The sequence below is a fragment of the Polyergus mexicanus genome, unplaced genomic scaffold (assembly GCF_030449975.1).
Source record: "Polyergus mexicanus isolate NDT 795.1 unplaced genomic scaffold, iyPolMexi1.0 SCAF_8, whole genome shotgun sequence".
Lineage (NCBI taxonomy): Eukaryota > Metazoa > Arthropoda > Insecta > Hymenoptera > Formicidae > Polyergus > Polyergus mexicanus.
The window spans coordinates 5,533,711-5,553,842 of NW_027223328.1; the positions used below are offsets into that span (position 1 = coordinate 5,533,711).

Consider the following 20,132-nt stretch of genomic DNA (forward strand, 5'->3'; position numbering starts at 1 on the left):
ATAATTTTTAAAAATAAGACATACATCAATTTTAACATCAATTTTAATGTTACTTTTTTTATTGTGCTTTTTCTCTCCAGCTCTACATTTTCTATCTACATTTTTTTGAATGTAGGAAATGCATGTATAGAACCGGAAGATGCCTAAAAACATATTCAGATGGATTCGTATAGTGTAGAATATTTGCATAGAAAAATAAATTAACTTGGGGCTTAAAATGAATATTCTTCTATTATTGCACTATATACAATATATACATATATATATATATATATATATATATATATATATATATATATATATATATATGCGTAATTAATTTTATTTGTGTACATATATATTTTATATAGCTATAAAAATTCATCTGACCTCATTCGATAAATCTTAATTAATTATTAAATAGCGTGGCGGCAGCATGCAAAATGGCGTAAGCACATGGCTGAAAATTTTACCGCCATAAAGGCACTCACTTATCGTGGAATTTAATTTAGCGATTTTTATTCAATTTTATCACACAACTGTATGGTTTATTCAGATAAAAAATTTTGTAATTTATTTCTTTTCTATCGATAATCAAAAAATAGACAGAAAACAGAGATAGAAATATCGGCAAGACGATTTGAATTAAACCTCGCGCAACACACATGTGTATATATATATATATATATATATGTGTGTGTGTGTGTGTGTGTGTGTGTGTGCGTGTGTGTGTGTGTGTATAACCCTTTATAAATTATATTCAAATGAAAAAAAAATTTCTGTAATGTTAAGAAACGAGAAATCAGGAGCTAGAATCACGGAAGAAGCGATCTTTACGCAATAACGTGCAACTGCTGCGATCGCAATAAAGTCCCGTATCAATAGCACAGGAAATTGAACTCAATTTTATACCGATTGATGTCGAACATGCTAACGAAAAAACCGCTGTTTTTTCAAATATTATGGCACAATGATGTGCAGAAATTAATATCGCGCTCACCGTGCTCGTAGGGCGAGAACGTCCCGGCATCGATATTGATATAAGGATCAATCTTGATGGATGTCACGCGAATGTTACAGTGTTTGAGGATAGTGCCGAACGAGCTGGCGATGACACCCTTGCCCACGCCGCTGATCACACCGCCGGTCACCAGAATATACTTCATGATTTAGCTAACTGATTCTCGATGATTTGAGATGAATATGGATACTCCGCTACAAGTTCGTAAATGTCAGTACAACTTGGATATGAATTGAACCGAACTTAACACTGCACTGTATAAATCGCATCACGGTTCACGATATGTAAAGTATAGCGTTATGCCCGCGCTTGCGCGCTGCAAGATTTTTATAGGGTAAAAGTACCAAAGCTATAGCTTTGTCACAGACTTTCAGTAGTAAAGAAAGATATGTGTATGAGTGAAATTTCTAACCAATAGAATGTGCATGTCCAGAATTGACAAATCAGATTTCATATAACTAGTTGCATATCTAGATATTTGTAAATTTTTGTATTATATACTTTCTTTCATTTGTATCGTCTTTTAATATAGATAATTTTTTTATATGAATTTGAAATTAAAATTCAAACCGCAAAAATTTAAGGTCTCAAATATGAGTAAAATATCAGGCGAACATAATTATAAGAAGAAATACAAATTAAAATTTTAAGTTTTGCAATATTTCAAACATTTTAATTTTATTAATTATCTTTTTTCGTTAATATTATATCAACAAGACTAGACTAGACTATGATAAGTTAATTGTCGCTATAATTCAAAGAATCTTTATAATCATTATATAATTTATAAAAGACAAATCATGTTTTTAGAAAGAGATTATGATTTCGGCTTGTATATAATTAAATTAAATCTTTAAAATCTAGATTCACATATACATATATATTTCATTTGATCTGAAACATATTAATATTTTTATCAATACATACAAACATACAAGAAATTTTTACGTTTAAACATGACATAATTTATTACAAAATATAAAACTTATAATATCTAATAAAATTCGTATTAGGTATACACTACTACATTATACATTATGTACAATATAACAATTGTTTGATATACATGAGATTATAATAAAATTATAATATTTCGGGACACTCTCTCTATCCCTCATCCTGAATACTTTGTACGTATAAAAAATTAGTTTGTCGATATAAAAAATGTAGTTTGAATACTGCAGACTTACAATTGAAATAGTGTATTATAATATCATAAACACTATTTATTCCCTCATAACATTTTAACTTATTAAAATTATATAAATTTAAATCTCTGGTATAAGACGATGTATTAAAATGATGAAATCTATTTTCTATAAGAACCTGTTTACATATATATATTTAACCAAAACATGAGATTTCATAGTAACTTATATGAGATACAGACTCATTCCTAAAGTTATCATAAATTATATATTTGTATTTATAGTTGTTGCTGCTTGTAAGCTATATTAGGATTCTAACTTCTGTTTTCAGTTATAGCAAGATTTAAATTTATATTATTAATATATATATATATATATATATTGTACAAATATATACTTATCACATATTCATGTATTTATTATGTTTCAATTTTTAATCATGAATTATGTAAGACTAGAGAAAGACATGTGGATCAGATTATAGGAAAATGGAATGATACAAAATAAATTTGCGATAATAAAATTTCACTCAATGCAAAGTATCATTGAGTTCTGTAATATTACTACCACTTCTACTTGCATTACTAGACAACTGCAATTTTGACACTTTCTCCAACATGTAGTCATCGTCTGTAACAATCAACATGACAAATGAGTAAGTTGGAGAAATTTGCATGCAAATTGAAATTATGTCTAATTTTTACATTAAACATACATTTTGCATATATGTGTGTGCGCGCAATTATATTAATATATATTAATTATACTAATTACGTTAATTTAATATAAATTTTTATTTTTTTATATATCTTTTTCTAGTTATTTCATTATTACCTGATTCATTATCGCTCTGTTGGCGAGGTGAAAATTTACATCCTCGTGCTACATAATACTTCAGTTTGTCTACACTGGCTAAAATTAAACCGAGGAACGGCGGTGAGGGTTTTAAAGGCCTTGATAGATACTCAGGATGAAACTGCGTAGCTACATAATAACTATGTCCTTCCAATTCGGCGATTTCCATTCGTATATTTTCATCGTCATCACGACCTATTAAACAAAATGTTAGACTATATAGAGTATATATATATATATATATATATATATATATATATATATATATATATATTGTATTATCTCAATTATGTATAATTAAGATTGTCTATTATATTTACCAAAACTATAACTTTATTGTGTGTGAAAAAATGCAATATAACTCACCTACAAATTTTAAACCAGCTGCTTCTAAATCTGGAACATAATCCGGATTTATTTCATATCTATGCCTATGTCTTTCTTCTATGACATCTTTATTGTCATACAATTTCTCTGTACAGAAAAATATAAAAATAAAATAATATATATATATATATATATTAAGAATATATCATATATTGTGGCATTGAAAAAAGAAAATTGATCTCAAGTTGAAACATGGATTCTGGTACTTACTTAGGACAGAATTATTGTTACAGAAACGCGTTTGTCTTTTGCCAAGCCTCATAGTTCCCCCCATAATTCCCTGATTGTGCTCTGGCATGTCTATTACCACAGGACTACTAGTATGTGGATCAATTTCTGTAGAGTTCGCCGATTGGAGATTCAATACGTTTCGCGCGAATTCAATGACTGCCGCTTGTAGACCCAGACAGATGCCGAGAAACGGTTTGTTGTTTGTTCTACACCATCGACAGGCCTCCATCTTTCCTTCCAATCCTCTTTTACCGAAGCCACCTGGTACAATAATGCCACTAAACACAACAAATGTATCTTCATTAAAAATTATGGATATAAGAGAAGTACAGAACCATAAAAATATATTGAAATATTTACCTGCTTTTACAAAGCTGTTGCCAAGCCTCATGATACAAGACTGGATTTTCCATTAATGTAATCTGCTCTAGATTAGCAGCTTCAATAAACTGCAATAATATTATTGCATAATCATTCAAAAAATAATAGTACAATATGATTATGTAATATGTATAAAATTATATATATTTCAAATAATTACGACACAGTACCGTCAATTTCAATTTATAACCGGCCTCAATGGCAGCATGTTGCAACGCTTTTGTAACAGAAGCGTAGGAATCCTCGAGTTTTGTATATTTGCCCACTAGAGCGATGTTAACATCTTTCCGCAAATGATCCACGCGATCAGCTAAATCTCGCCATTTTCGCATGAAGAAACGCGGACGCGGTATTCCGATATTCAGTTGCAATCGATCATTGAGAAACTCTATAACGCCTTGATATTCCATAAGAAGTGGTACTCGATATATGGATGTTAAGTCGTGAATAGTGATAACCTGATCAAAATATTTGATGTCACTTAATGTTGATATCAATTAATTACTTACTTTCAAACATTAACAATTTTAATTAATCAATTACGATACAGTTTATTTCTTCATTAAAAATATTTATGATAATTACCTGCTCTGGAGCGACATGACAGAAATTTGAAATTTTTTCTTTGGCAGAATTGCCAATAGGCGTTTCCGATCTACAAACTATTAGATCGGGTGATAAACCTAATCCACGTAACTCCCTCACACTAGATTGCGTTGGTTTCGTCTTGGGTTCACCCGTTGATTTTGGCTAAAAAGTATTTTATATCTCAATAATTACTCAGAAATTATCTTCACAAAAACGTTTAGGGAGTTTCACAAAAATTAATTATGCATTTATTATTGTATGCACATAAAATATAGAAGAGATATGTAAACGAGAATGTAACCTGTGTGTAAAGATTGTAGGCATGTAACGCAGTTACCTGCGGCACTAAAGACACATGGGCAACACAGAAGTTTTCTTTCTTCACTCTAAATTGAAATTGCCTAAATGCTTCTACAAACGGCATCCCCTCTATGTCGCCTATTGTGCCACCTAATTCCACTATGCAAACCTGTAAAGCATTATTAATAAATTATGTAATTAGAATTATATATCACAAATATATAAAGAATATTATGTAAATTAATATTTTTACATATCTTATGGAATTATGTAACATTATATATTATAATAATTCATATTATTAGCAATACCTCTGGTTTAGCTCCATCTTCTGTTACAGACTGATTCGCAACTCTTTCCACCCACTCCTGAATAGCATCAGTGATGTGAGGTACAACTAAAAAATAATATCAATCTTTATTAATTTGTGCAAAAATTGTGTTTTTCTCTCTCTTTCTCTTTCTTATATATAAATATGCGATATTATATAAATAGAGATATACCTTGTACTGTTTTTCCTAGATAATCTCCGTGTCTCTCTTTTGTAATAACATGTTGATAAATTTTTCCCGTTGTTATATTATTGTCCTTATGAAGAGTGATATCCAGAAAACGCTCGTAATTGCCCAAATCAAGATCCACTTCACCACCATCATCGAGTACATAAACTTCTCCTGTTGTACAGAGTAAACAGAAACTTTCCAGTAAGTAACATAAGCAAAATTAAAAAACTGACAGCGGATGTGTCTATAAAAACCCAGTAACATAAGATGTTTCCCTTCGAGGAATGTTTTTACCGCTTACTTGACTGAACAATGGAATGTGGTGATAAGCATCAAGCTTCATTGGACATTAGAAACCATTTCTAAAGGATGAATGAAATTATGCAAACATATTTATATAACAATTACTATACTCTAATAATTAAAATAATTTGTTGATCAATAATAATTTTTAATTGTTCAATCACAGTTAATTGTTTCAGATATATTATTAAACTTTATCTGTATAATAGTTGAAACTATATGAGAAATAATTTAGTACTAATTTGATCCTATATGCAATTAATTTAATCATATATAATTTTATAAAAAATGTTAAAAATGTTATTATATTACTTTAATTTTATTAATAATATATAATATAATTATATAATTTTTAAAAATAAGACATACATCAATTTTAACATCAATTTTAATGTTACTTTTTTTATTGTGCTTTTTCTCTCCAGCTCTACATTTTCTATCTACATTTTTTTGAATGTAGGAAATGCATGTATAGAACCGGAAGATGCCTAAAAACATATTCAGATGGATTCGTATAGTGTAGAATATTTGCATAGAAAAATAAATTAACTTGGGGCTTAAAATGAATATTCTTCTATTATTGCACTATATACAATATATACATATATATATATATATATATATATATATATATATATATATATATATATATATGCGTAATTAATTTTATTTGTGTACATATATATTTTATATAGCTATAAAAATTCATCTGACCTCATTCGATAAATCTTAATTAATTATTAAATAGCGTGGCGGCAGCATGCAAAATGGCGTAAGCACATGGCTGAAAATTTTACCGCCATAAAGGCACTCACTTATCGTGGAATTTAATTTAGCGATTTTTATTCAATTTTATCACACAACTGTATGGTTTATTCAGATAAAAAATTTTGTAATTTATTTCTTTTCTATCGATAATCAAAAAATAGACAGAAAACAGAGATAGAAATATCGGCAAGACGATTTGAATTAAACCTCGCGCAACACACATGTGTATATATATATATATATATATATGTGTGTGTGTGTGTGTGTGTGTGTGTGTGCGTGTGTGTGTGTGTGTATAACCCTTTATAAATTATATTCAAATGAAAAAAAAATTTCTGTAATGTTAAGAAACGAGAAATCAGGAGCTAGAATCACGGAAGAAGCGATCTTTACGCAATAACGTGCAACTGCTGCGATCGCAATAAAGTCCCGTATCAATAGCACAGGAAATTGAACTCAATTTTATACCGATTGATGTCGAACATGCTAACGAAAAAACCGCTGTTTTTTCAAATATTATGGCACAATGATGTGCAGAAATTAATATCGCGCTCACCGTGCTCGTAGGGCGAGAACGTCCCGGCATCGATATTGATATAAGGATCAATCTTGATGGATGTCACGCGAATGTTACAGTGTTTGAGGATAGTGCCGAACGAGCTGGCGATGACACCCTTGCCCACGCCGCTGATCACACCGCCGGTCACCAGAATATACTTCATGATTTAGCTAACTGATTCTCGATGATTTGAGATGAATATGGATACTCCGCTACAAGTTCGTAAATGTCAGTACAACTTGGATATGAATTGAACCGAACTTAACACTGCACTGTATAAATCGCATCACGGTTCACGATATGTAAAGTATAGCGTTATGCCCGCGCTTGCGCGCTGCAAGATTTTTATAGGGTAAAAGTACCAAAGCTATAGCTTTGTCACAGACTTTCAGTAGTAAAGAAAGATATGTGTATGAGTGAAATTTCTAACCAATAGAATGTGCATGTCCAGAATTGACAAATCAGATTTCATATAACTAGTTGCATATCTAGATATTTGTAAATTTTTGTATTATATACTTTCTTTCATTTGTATCGTCTTTTAATATAGATAATTTTTTTATATGAATTTGAAATTAAAATTCAAACCGCAAAAATTTAAGGTCTCAAATATGAGTAAAATATCAGGCGAACATAATTATAAGAAGAAATACAAATTAAAATTTTAAGTTTTGCAATATTTCAAACATTTTAATTTTATTAATTATCTTTTTTCGTTAATATTATATCAACAAGACTAGACTAGACTATGATAAGTTAATTGTCGCTATAATTCAAAGAATCTTTATAATCATTATATAATTTATAAAAGACAAATCATGTTTTTAGAAAGAGATTATGATTTCGGCTTGTATATAATTAAATTAAATCTTTAAAATCTAGATTCACATATACATATATATTTCATTTGATCTGAAACATATTAATATTTTTATCAATACATACAAACATACAAGAAATTTTTACGTTTAAACATGACATAATTTATTACAAAATATAAAACTTATAATATCTAATAAAATTCGTATTAGGTATACACTACTACATTATACATTATGTACAATATAACAATTGTTTGATATACATGAGATTATAATAAAATTATAATATTTCGGGACACTCTCTCTATCCCTCATCCTGAATACTTTGTACGTATAAAAAATTAGTTTGTCGATATAAAAAATGTAGTTTGAATACTGCAGACTTACAATTGAAATAGTGTATTATAATATCATAAACACTATTTATTCCCTCATAACATTTTAACTTATTAAAATTATATAAATTTAAATCTCTGGTATAAGACGATGTATTAAAATGATGAAATCTATTTTCTATAAGAACCTGTTTACATATATATATTTAACCAAAACATGAGATTTCATAGTAACTTATATGAGATACAGACTCATTCCTAAAGTTATCATAAATTATATATTTGTATTTATAGTTGTTGCTGCTTGTAAGCTATATTAGGATTCTAACTTCTGTTTTCAGTTATAGCAAGATTTAAATTTATATTATTAATATATATATATATATATATATATATTGTACAAATATATACTTATCACATATTCATGTATTTATTATGTTTCAATTTTTAATCATGAATTATGTAAGACTAGAGAAAGACATGTGGATCAGATTATAGGAAAATGGAATGATACAAAATAAATTTGCGATAATAAAATTTCACTCAATGCAAAGTATCATTGAGTTCTGTAATATTACTACCACTTCTACTTGCATTACTAGACAACTGCAATTTTGACACTTTCTCCAACATGTAGTCATCGTCTGTAACAATCAACATGACAAATGAGTAAGTTGGAGAAATTTGCATGCAAATTGAAATTATGTCTAATTTTTACATTAAACATACATTTTGCATATATGTGTGTGCGCGCAATTATATTAATATATATTAATTATACTAATTACGTTAATTTAATATAAATTTTTATTTTTTTATATATCTTTTTCTAGTTATTTCATTATTACCTGATTCATTATCGCTCTGTTGGCGAGGTGAAAATTTACATCCTCGTGCTACATAATACTTCAGTTTGTCTACACTGGCTAAAATTAAACCGAGGAACGGCGGTGAGGGTTTTAAAGGCCTTGATAGATACTCAGGATGAAACTGCGTAGCTACATAATAACTATGTCCTTCCAATTCGGCGATTTCCATTCGTATATTTTCATCGTCATCACGACCTATTAAACAAAATGTTAGACTATATAGAGTATATATATATATATATATATATATATATATATATATATATATATATTGTATTATCTCAATTATGTATAATTAAGATTGTCTATTATATTTACCAAAACTATAACTTTATTGTGTGTGAAAAAATGCAATATAACTCACCTACAAATTTTAAACCAGCTGCTTCTAAATCTGGAACATAAGCCGGATTTATTTCATATCTATGCCTATGTCTTTCTTCTATGACATCTTTATTGTCATACAATTTCTCTGTACAGAAAAATATAAAAATAAAATAATATATATATATATATATATTAAGAATATATCATATATTGTGGCATTGAAAAAAGAAAATTGATCTCAAGTTGAAACATGGATTCTGGTACTTACTTAGGACAGAATTATTGTTACAGAAACGCGTTTGTCTTTTGCCAAGCCTCATAGTTCCCCCCATAATTCCCTGATTGTGCTCTGGCATGTCTATTACCACAGGACTACTAGTATGTGGATCAATTTCTGTAGAGTTCGCCGATTGGAGATTCAATACGTTTCGCGCGAATTCAATGACTGCCGCTTGTAGACCCAGACAGATGCCGAGAAACGGTTTGTTGTTTGTTCTACACCATCGACAGGCCTCCATCTTTCCTTCCAATCCTCTTTTACCGAAGCCACCTGGTACAATAATGCCACTAAACACAACAAATGTATCTTCATTAAAAATTATGGATATAAGAGAAGTACAGAACCATAAAAATATATTGAAATATTTACCTGCTTTTACAAAGCTGTTGCCAAGCCTCATGATACAAGACTGGATTTTCCATTAATGTAATTTGCTCTAGATTAGCAGCTTCAATAAACTGCAATAATATTATTGCATAATCATTCAAAAAATAATAGTACAATATGATTATGTAATATGTATAAAATTATATATATTTCAAATAATTACGACACAGTACCGTCAATTTCAATTTATAACCGGCCTCAATGGCAGCATGTTGCAACGCTTTTGTAACAGAAGCGTAGGAATCCTCGAGTTTTGTATATTTGCCCACTAGAGCGATGTTAACATCTTTCCGCAAATGATCCACGCGATCAGCTAAATCTCGCCATTTTCGCATGAAGAAACTCGGACGCGGTATTCCGATATTCAGTTGCAATCGATCATTGAGAAACTCTATAACGCCTTGATATTCCATAAGAAGTGGTACTCGATATATGGATGTTAAGTCGTGAATAGTGATAACCTGATCAAAATATTTGATGTCACTTAATGTTGATATCAATTAATTACTTACTTTCAAACATTAACAATTTTAATTAATCAATTACGATACAGTTTATTTCTTCATTAAAAATATTTATGATAATTACCTGCTCTGGAGCGACATGACAGAAATTTGAAATTTTTTCTTTGGCAGAATTGCCAATAGGCGTTTCCGATCTACAAACTATTAGATCGGGTGATAAACCTAATCCACGTAACTCCCTCACACTAGATTGCGTTGGTTTCGTCTTGGGTTCACCCGTTGATTTTGGCTAAAAAGTATTTTATATCTCAATAATTACTCAGAAATTATCTTCACAAAAACGTTTAGGGAGTTTCACAAAAATTAATTATGCATTTATTATTGTATGCACATAAAATATAGAAGAGATATGTAAACGAGAATGTAACCTGTGTGTAAAGATTGTAGGCATGTAACGCAGTTACCTGCGGCACTAAAGACACATGGGCAACACAGAAGTTTTCTTTCTTCACTCTAAATTGAAATTGCCTAAATGCTTCTACAAACGGCATCCCCTCTATGTCGCCTATTGTGCCACCTAATTCCACTATGCAAACCTGTAAAGCATTATTAATAAATTATGTAATTAGAATTATATATCACAAATATATAAAGAATATTATGTAAATTAATATTTTTACATATCTTATGGAATTATGTAACATTATATATTATAATAATTCATATTATTAGCAATACCTCTGGTTTAGCTCCATCTTCTGTTACAGACTGATTCGCAACTCTTTCCACCCACTCCTGAATAGCATCAGTGATGTGAGGTACAACTAAAAAATAATATCAATCTTTATTAATTTGTGCAAAAATTGTGTTTTTCTCTCTCTTTCTCTTTCTTATATATAAATATGCGATATTATATAAATAGAGATATACCTTGTACTGTTTTTCCTAGATAATCTCCGTGTCTCTCTTTTGTAATAACATGTTGATAAATTTTTCCCGTTGTTATATTATTGTCCTTATGAAGAGTGATATCCAGAAAACGCTCGTAATTGCCCAAATCAAGATCCACTTCACCACCATCATCGAGTACATAAACTTCTCCTGTTGTACAGAGTAAACAGAAACTTTCCAGTAAGTAACATAAGCAAAATTAAAAAACTGACAGCGGATGTGTCTATAAAAACCCAGTAACATAAGATGTTTCCCTTCGAGGAATGTTTTTACCGCTTACTTGACTGAACAATGGAATGTGGTGATAAGCATCAAGCTTCATTGGACATTAGAAACCATTTCTAAAGGATGAATGAAATTATGCAAACATATTTATATAACAATTACTATACTCTAATAATTAAAATAATTTGTTGATCAATAATAATTTTTAATTGTTCAATCACAGTTAATTGTTTCAGATATATTATTAAACTTTATCTGTATAATAGTTGAAACTATATGAGAAATAATTTAGTACTAATTTGATCCTATATGCAATTAATTTAATCATATATAATTTTATAAAAAATGTTAAAAATGTTATTATATTACTTTAATTTTATTAATAATATATAATATAATTATATAATTTTTAAAAATAAGACATACATCAATTTTAACATCAATTTTAATGTTACTTTTTTTATTGTGCTTTTTCTCTCCAGCTCTACATTTTCTATCTACATTTTTTTGAATGTAGGAAATGCATGTATAGAACCGGAAGATGCCTAAAAACATATTCAGATGAATTCGTATAGTGTAGAATATTTGCGTAGAAAAATAAATTAACTTGGGGCTTAAAATGAATATTCTTCTATTATTGCACTATATACAATATATACATATATATATATATATATATATATATATATATATATATGCGTAATTAATTTTATTTGTGTACATATATATTTTATATAGCTATAAAAATTCATCTGACCTCATTCGATAAATCTTAATTAATTATTAAATAGCGTGGCGGCAGCATGCAAAATGGCGTAAGCACATGGCTGAAAATTTTACCGCCATAAAGGCACTCACTTATCGTGGAATTTAATTTAGCGATTTTTATTCAATTTTATCACACAACTGTATGGTTTATTCAGATAAAAAATTTTGTAATTTATTTCTTTTCTATCGATAATCAAAAAATAGACAGAAAACAGAGATAGAAATATCGGCAAGACGATTTGAATTAAACCTCGCGCAACACACATGTGTATATATATATATATATATGTGTGTGTGTGTGTGTGTGTGTGTGTGTGCGTGTGTGTGTGTGTGTATAACCCTTTATAAATTATATTCAAATGAAAAAAAAATTTCTGTAATGTTAAGAAACGAGAAATCAGGAGCTAGAATCACGGAAGAAGCGATCTTTACGCAATAACGTGCAACTGCTGCGATCGCAATAAAGTCCCGTATCAATAGCACAGGAAATTGAACTCAATTTTATACCGATTGATGTCGAACATGCTAACGAAAAAACCGCTGTTTTTTCAAATATTATGGCACAATGATGTGCAGAAATTAATATCGCGCTCACCGTGCTCGTAGGGCGAGAACGTCCCGGCATCGATATTGATATAAGGATCAATCTTGATGGATGTCACGCGAATGTTACAGTGTTTGAGGATAGTGCCGAACGAGCTGGCGATGACACCCTTGCCCACGCCGCTGATCACACCGCCGGTCACCAGAATATACTTCATGATTTAGCTAACTGATTCTCGATGATTTGAGATGAATATGGATACTCCGCTACAAGTTCGTAAATGTCAGTACAACTTGGATATGAATTGAACCGAACTTAACACTGCACTGTATAAATCGCATCACGGTTCACGATATGTAAAGTATAGCGTTATGCCCGCGCTTGCGCGCTGCAAGATTTTTATAGGGTAAAAGTACCAAAGCTATAGCTTTGTCACAGACTTTCAGTAGTAAAGAAAGATATGTGTATGAGTGAAATTTCTAACCAATAGAATGTGCATGTCCAGAATTGACAAATCAGATTTCATATAACTAGTTGCATATCTAGATATTTGTAAATTTTTGTATTATATACTTTCTTTCATTTGTATCGTCTTTTAATATAGATAATTTTTTTATATGAATTTGAAATTAAAATTCAAACCGCAAAAATTTAAGGTCTCAAATATGAGTAAAATATCAGGCGAACATAATTATAAGAAGAAATACAAATTAAAATTTTAAGTTTTGCAATATTTCAAACATTTTAATTTTATTAATTATCTTTTTTCGTTAATATTATATCAACAAGACTAGACTAGACTATGATAAGTTAATTGTCGCTATAATTCAAAGAATCTTTATAATCATTATATAATTTATAAAAGACAAATCATGTTTTTAGAAAGAGATTATGATTTCGGCTTGTATATAATTAAATTAAATCTTTAAAATCTAGATTCACATATACATATATATTTCATTTGATCTGAAACATATTAATATTTTTATCAATACATACAAACATACAAGAAATTTTTACGTTTAAACATGACATAATTTATTACAAAATATAAAACTTATAATATCTAATAAAATTCGTATTAGGTATACACTACTACATTATACATTATGTACAATATAACAATTGTTTGATATACATGAGATTATAATAAAATTATAATATTTCGGGACACTCTCTCTATCCCTCATCCTGAATACTTTGTACGTATAAAAAATTAGTTTGTCGATATAAAAAATGTAGTTTGAATACTGCAGACTTACAATTGAAATAGTGTATTATAATATCATAAACACTATTTATTCCCTCATAACATTTTAACTTATTAAAATTATATAAATTTAAATCTCTGGTATAAGACGATGTATTAAAATGATGAAATCTATTTTCTATAAGAACCTGTTTACATATATATATTTAACCAAAACATGAGATTTCATAGTAACTTATATGAGATACAGACTCATTCCTAAAGTTATCATAAATTATATATTTGTATTTATAGTTGTTGCTGCTTGTAAGCTATATTAGGATTCTAACTTCTGTTTTCAGTTATAGCAAGATTTAAATTTATATTATTAATATATATATATATATATATTGTACAAATATATACTTATCACATATTCATGTATTTATTATGTTTCAATTTTTAATCATGAATTATGTAAGACTAGAGAAAGACATGTGGATCAGATTATAGGAAAATGGAATGATACAAAATAAATTTGCGATAATAAAATTTCACTCAATGCAAAGTATCATTGAGTTCTGTAATATTACTACCACTTCTACTTGCATTACTAGACAACTGCAATTTTGACACTTTCTCCAACATGTAGTCATCGTCTGTAACAATCAACATGACAAATGAGTAAGTTGGAGAAATTTGCATGCAAATTGAAATTATGTCTAATTTTTACATTAAACATACATTTTGCATATATGTGTGTGCGCGCAATTATATTAATATATATTAATTATACTAATTACGTTAATTTAATATAAATTTTTATTTTTTTATATATCTTTTTCTAGTTATTTCATTATTACCTGATTCATTATCGCTCTGTTGGCGAGGTGAAAATTTACATCCTCGTGCTACATAATACTTCAGTTTGTCTACACTGGCTAAAATTAAACCGAGGAACGGCGGTGAGGGTTTTAAAGGCCTTGATAGATACTCAGGATGAAACTGCGTAGCTACATAATAACTATGTCCTTCCAATTCGGCGATTTCCATTCGTATATTTTCATCGTCATCACGACCTATTAAACAAAATGTTAGACTATATAGAGTATATATATATATATATATATATATATATATATATATATATATATATATATATTGTATTATCTCAATTATGTATAATTAAGATTGTCTATTATATTTACCAAAACTATAACTTTATTGTGTGTGAAAAAATGCAATATAACTCACCTACAAATTTTAAACCAGCTGCTTCTAAATCTGGAACATAATCCGGATTTATTTCATATCTATGCCTATGTCTTTCTTCTATGACATCTTTATTGTCATACAATTTCTCTGTACAGAAAAATATAAAAATAAAATAATATATATATATATATATATTAAGAATATATCATATATTGTGGCATTGAAAAAAGAAAATTGATCTCAAGTTGAAACATGGATTCTGGTACTTACTTAGGACAGAATTATTGTTACAGAAACGCGTTTGTCTTTTGCCAAGCCTCATAGTTCCCCCCATAATTCCCTGATTGTGCTCTGGCATGTCTATTACCACAGGACTACTAGTATGTGGATCAATTTCTGTAGAGTTCGCCGATTGGAGATTCAATACGTTTCGCGCGAATTCAATGACTGCCGCTTGTAGACCCAGACAGATGCCGAGAAACGGTTTGTTGTTTGTTCTACACCATCGACAGGCCTCCATCTTTCCTTCCAATCCTCTTTTACCGAAGCCACCTGGTACAATAATGCCACTAAACACAACAAATGTATCTTCATTAAAAATTATGGATATAAGAGAAGTACAGAACCATAAAAATATATTGAAATATTTACCTGCTTTTACAAAGCTGTTGCCAAGCCTCATGATACAAGACTGGATTTTCCATTAATGTAATCTGCTCTAGATTAGCAGCTTCAATAAACTGCAATAATATTATTGCATAATCATTCAAAAAATAATAGTACAATATGATTATGTAATATGTATAAAATTATATATATTTCAAATAATTACGACACAGTACCGTCAATTTCAATTTATAACCGGCCTCAATGGCAGCATGTTGCAACGCTTTTGTAACAGAAGCGTAGGAATCCTCGAGTTTTGTATATTTGCCCACTAGAGCGATGTTAACATCTTTCCGCAAATGATCCACGCGATCAGCTAAATCTCGCCATTTTCGCATGAAGAAACGCGGACGCGGTATTCCGATATTCAGTTGCAATCGATCATTGAGAAACTCTATAACGCCTTGATATTCCATAAGAAGTGGTACTCGATATATGGATGTTAAGTCGTGAATAGTGATAACCTGATCAAAATATTTGATGTCACTTAATGTTGATATCAATTAATTACTTACTTTCAAACATTAACAATTTTAATTAATCAATTACGATACAGTTTATTTCTTCATTAAAAATATTTATGATAATTACCTGCTCTGGAGCGACATGACAGAAATTTGAAATTTTTTCTTTGGCAGAATTGCCAATAGGCGTTTCCGATCTACAAACTATTAGATCGGGTGATAAACCTAATCCACGTAACTCCCTCACACTAGATTGCGTTGGTTTCGTCTTGGGTTCACCCGTTGATTTTGGCTAAAAAGTATTTTATATCTCAATAATTACTCAGAAATTATCTTCACAAAAACGTTTAGGGAGTTTCACAAAAATTAATTATGCATTTATTATTGTATGCACATAAAATATAGAAGAGATATGTAAACGAGAATGTAACCTGTGTGTAAAGATTGTAGGCATGTAACGCAGTTACCTGCGGCACTAAAGACACATGGGCAACACAGAAGTTTTCTTTCTTCACTCTAAATTGAAATTGCCTAAATGCTTCTACAAACGGCATCCCCTCTATGTCGCCTATTGTGCCACCTAATTCCACTATGCAAACCTGTAAAGCATTATTAATAAATTATGTAATTAGAATTATATATCACAAATATATAAAGAATATTATGTAAATTAATATTTTTACATATCTTATGGAATTATGTAACATTATATATTATAATAATTCATATTATTAGCAATACCTCTGGTTTAGCTCCATCTTCTGTTACAGACTGATTCGCAACTCTTTCCACCCACTCCTGAATAGCATCAGTGATGTGAGGTACAACTAAAAAATAATATCAATCTTTATTAATTTGTGCAAAAATTGTGTTTTTCTCTCTCTTTCTCTTTCTTATATATAAATATGCGATATTATATAAATAGAGATATACCTTGTACTGTTTTTCCTAGATAATCTCCGTGTCTCTCTTTTGTAATAACATGTTGATAAATTTTTCCCGTTGTTATATTATTGTCCTTATGAAGAGTGATATCCAGAAAACGCTCGTAATTGCCCAAATCAAGATCCACTTCACCACCATCATCGAGTACATAAACTTCTCCTGTTGTACAGAGTAAACAGAAACTTTCCAGTAAGTAACATAAGCAAAATTAAAAAACTGACAGCGGATGTGTCTATAAAAACCCAGTAACATAAGATGTTTCCCTTCGAGGAATGTTTTTACCGCTTACTTGACTGAACAATGGAATGTGGTGATAAGCATCAAGCTTCATTGGACATTAGAAACCATTTCTAAAGGATGAATGAAATTATGCAAACATATTTATATAACAATTACTATACTCTAATAATTAAAATAATTTGTTGATCAATAATAATTTTTAATTGTTCAATCACAGTTAATTGTTTCAGATATATTATTAAACTTTATCTGTATAATAGTTGAAACTATATGAGAAATAATTTAGTACTAATTTGATCCTATATGCAATTAATTTAATCATATATAATTTTATAAAAAATGTTAAAAATGTTATTATATTACTTTAATTTTATTAATAATATATAATATAATTATATAATTTTTAAAAATAAGACATACATCAATTTTAACATCAATTTTAATGTTACTTTTTTTATTGTGCTTTTTCTCTCCAGCTCTACATTTTCTATCTACATTTTTTTGAATGTAGGAAATGCATGTATAGAACCGGAAGATGCCTAAAAACATATTCAGATGGATTCGTATAGTGTAGAATATTTGCATAGAAAAATAAATTAACTTGGGGCTTAAAATGAATATTCTTCTATTATTGCACTATATACAATATATACATATATATATATATATATATATATATATATATATATATATGCGTAATTAATTTTATTTGTGTACATATATATTTTATATAGCTATAAAAATTCATCTGACCTCATTCGATAAATCTTAATTAATTATTAAATAGCGTGGCGGCAGCATGCAAAATGGCGTAAGCACATGGCTGAAAATTTTACCGCCATAAAGGCACTCACTTATCGTGGAATTTAATTTAGCGATTTTTATTCAATTTTATCACACAACTGTATGGTTTATTCAGATAAAAAATTTTGTAATTTATTTCTTTTCTATCGATAATCAAAAAATAGACAGAAAACAGAGATAGAAATATCGGCAAGACGATTTGAATTAAACCTCGCGCAACACACATGTGTATATATATATATATATATATATGTGTGTGTGTGTGTGTGTGTGTGTGTGTGCGTGTGTGTGTGTGTGTATAACCCTTTATAAATTATATTCAAATGAAAAAAAAATTTCTGTAATGTTAAGAAACGAGAAATCAGGAGCTAGAATCACGGAAGAAGCGATCTTTACGCAATAACGTGCAACTGCTGCGATCGCAATAAAGTCCCGTATCAATAGCACAGGAAATTGAACTCAATTTTATACCGATTGATGTCGAACATGCTAACGAAAAAACCGCTGTTTTTTCAAATATTATGGCACAATGATGTGCAGAAATTAATATCGCGCTCACCGTGCTCGTAGGGCGAGAACGTCCCGGCATCGATATTGATATAAGGATCAATCTTGATGGATGTCACGCGAATGTTACAGTGTTTGAGGATAGTGCCGAACGAGCTGGCGATGACACCCTTGCCCACGCCGCTGATCACACCGCCGGTCACCAGAATATACTTCATGATTTAGCTAACTGATTCTCGATGATTTGAGATGAATATGGATACTCCGCTACAAGTTCGTAAATGTCAGTACAACTTGGATATGAATTGAACCGAACTTAACACTGCACTGTATAAATCGCATCACGGTTCACGATATGTAAAGTATAGCGTTATGCCCGCGCTTGCGCGCTGCAAGATTTTTATAGGGTAAAAGTACCAAAGCTATAGCTTTGTCACAGACTTTCAGTAGTAAAGAAAGATATGTGTATGAGTGAAATTTCTAACCAATAGAATGTGCATGTCCAGAATTGACAAATCAGATTTCATATAACTAGTTGCATATCTAGATATTTGTAAATTTTTGTATTATATACTTTCTTTCATTTGTATCGTCTTTTAATATAGATAATTTTTTTATATGAATTTGAAATTAAAATTCAAACCGCAAAAATTTAAGGTCTCAAATATGAGTAAAATATCAGGCGAACATAATTATAAGAAGAAATACAAATTAAAATTTTAAGTTTTGCAATATTTCAAACATTTTAATTTTATTAATTATCTTTTTTCGTTAATATTATATCAACAAGACTAGACTAGACTATGATAAGTTAATTGTCGCTATAATTCAAAGAATCTTTATAATCATTATATAATTTATAAAAGACAAATCATGTTTTTAGAAAGAGATTATGATTTCGGCTTGTATATAATTAAATTAAATCTTTAAAATCTAGATTCACATATACATATATATTTCATTTGATCTGAAACATATTAATATTTTTATCAATACATACAAACATACAAGAAATTTTTACGTTTAAACATGACATAATTTATTACAAAATATAAAACTTATAATATCTAATAAAATTCGTATTAGGTATACACTACTACATTATACA

At 29.3% G+C, this 20,132-nt stretch overlaps 3 protein-coding genes across 3 annotated transcripts; all 3 read right to left on the reverse strand.

The window, feature by feature from the left end:
* Positions 1–2,600: 2,600 nt before the first annotated feature.
* LOC138935516 (CTP synthase 1-like) lies at positions 2,601–7,186 on the reverse strand. Its single transcript, XM_070300161.1, has 11 exons — positions 7,021–7,186; positions 5,394–5,564; positions 5,202–5,287; positions 4,892–5,059; positions 4,588–4,752; positions 4,173–4,460; positions 3,982–4,070; positions 3,601–3,899; positions 3,370–3,477; positions 2,983–3,198; positions 2,601–2,778 (listed from the first exon to the last, which is right to left on the reverse strand). Exons 1-11 carry the CDS (start codon positions 7,184–7,186, stop codon positions 2,678–2,680), a joined length of 1,857 nt encoding a protein of 618 aa, XP_070156262.1. The 3' UTR covers positions 2,601–2,677.
* A 1,800-nt stretch (positions 7,187–8,986) lies between these two features.
* Positions 8,987–13,211, reverse strand: LOC138935826 (CTP synthase-like). The gene is made up of 10 exons (XM_070300655.1): positions 13,046–13,211; positions 11,437–11,607; positions 11,245–11,330; positions 10,971–11,102; positions 10,631–10,795; positions 10,216–10,503; positions 10,025–10,113; positions 9,644–9,942; positions 9,413–9,520; positions 8,987–9,243 (listed from the first exon to the last, which is right to left on the reverse strand). The coding sequence occupies exons 1-10, from the start codon at positions 13,209–13,211 to the stop codon at positions 8,987–8,989; spliced, it is 1,761 nt and encodes a 586-aa protein (XP_070156756.1).
* A 1,530-nt stretch (positions 13,212–14,741) lies between these two features.
* LOC138935525 (CTP synthase 1-like) lies at positions 14,742–19,242 on the reverse strand. The gene is made up of 11 exons (XM_070300172.1): positions 19,077–19,242; positions 17,462–17,632; positions 17,270–17,355; positions 16,960–17,127; positions 16,656–16,820; positions 16,241–16,528; positions 16,050–16,138; positions 15,669–15,967; positions 15,438–15,545; positions 15,047–15,262; positions 14,742–14,842 (listed from the first exon to the last, which is right to left on the reverse strand). Exons 1-11 carry the CDS (start codon positions 19,240–19,242, stop codon positions 14,742–14,744), a joined length of 1,857 nt encoding a protein of 618 aa, XP_070156273.1.
* Positions 19,243–20,132: the final 890 nt, after the last annotated feature.

Excerpts from the sequence above, each read along its gene's own strand:
- LOC138935516 (XM_070300161.1), bottom strand. The coding sequence starts at position 7,186 with ATGAAGTATATTCTGGTGACCGGCGGTGTGATCAGCGGCGTGGGCAAG. Across the intron at positions 5,565-7,020 it reads GTTCTCGCCCTACGAGCACG|GAGAAGTTTATGTACTCGAT; the intron begins GTGAGCGCGATA and ends TCTGTACAACAG. Across the intron at positions 2,779-2,982 it reads ACAGAGCGATAATGAATCAG|ACGATGACTACATGTTGGAG; the intron begins GTAATAATGAAA and ends TGATTGTTACAG.
- LOC138935525 (XM_070300172.1), bottom strand. The coding sequence starts at position 19,242 with ATGAAGTATATTCTGGTGACCGGCGGTGTGATCAGCGGCGTGGGCAAG. Across the intron at positions 17,356-17,461 it reads TCTAGGAAAAACAGTACAAG|TTGTACCTCACATCACTGAT; the intron begins GTATATCTCTAT and ends ATTATTTTTTAG. Across the intron at positions 15,263-15,437 it reads AGCTGGTTTAAAATTTGTAG|GTCGTGATGACGATGAAAAT; the intron begins GTGAGTTATATT and ends TTTGTTTAATAG.
- LOC138935826 (XM_070300655.1), bottom strand. The coding sequence starts at position 13,211 with ATGAAGTATATTCTGGTGACCGGCGGTGTGATCAGCGGCGTGGGCAAG. Across the intron at positions 11,331-11,436 it reads TCTAGGAAAAACAGTACAAG|TTGTACCTCACATCACTGAT; the intron begins GTATATCTCTAT and ends ATTATTTTTTAG. Across the intron at positions 10,114-10,215 it reads GTTATAAATTGAAATTGACG|TTTATTGAAGCTGCTAATCT; the intron begins GTACTGTGTCGT and ends ATATTATTGCAG.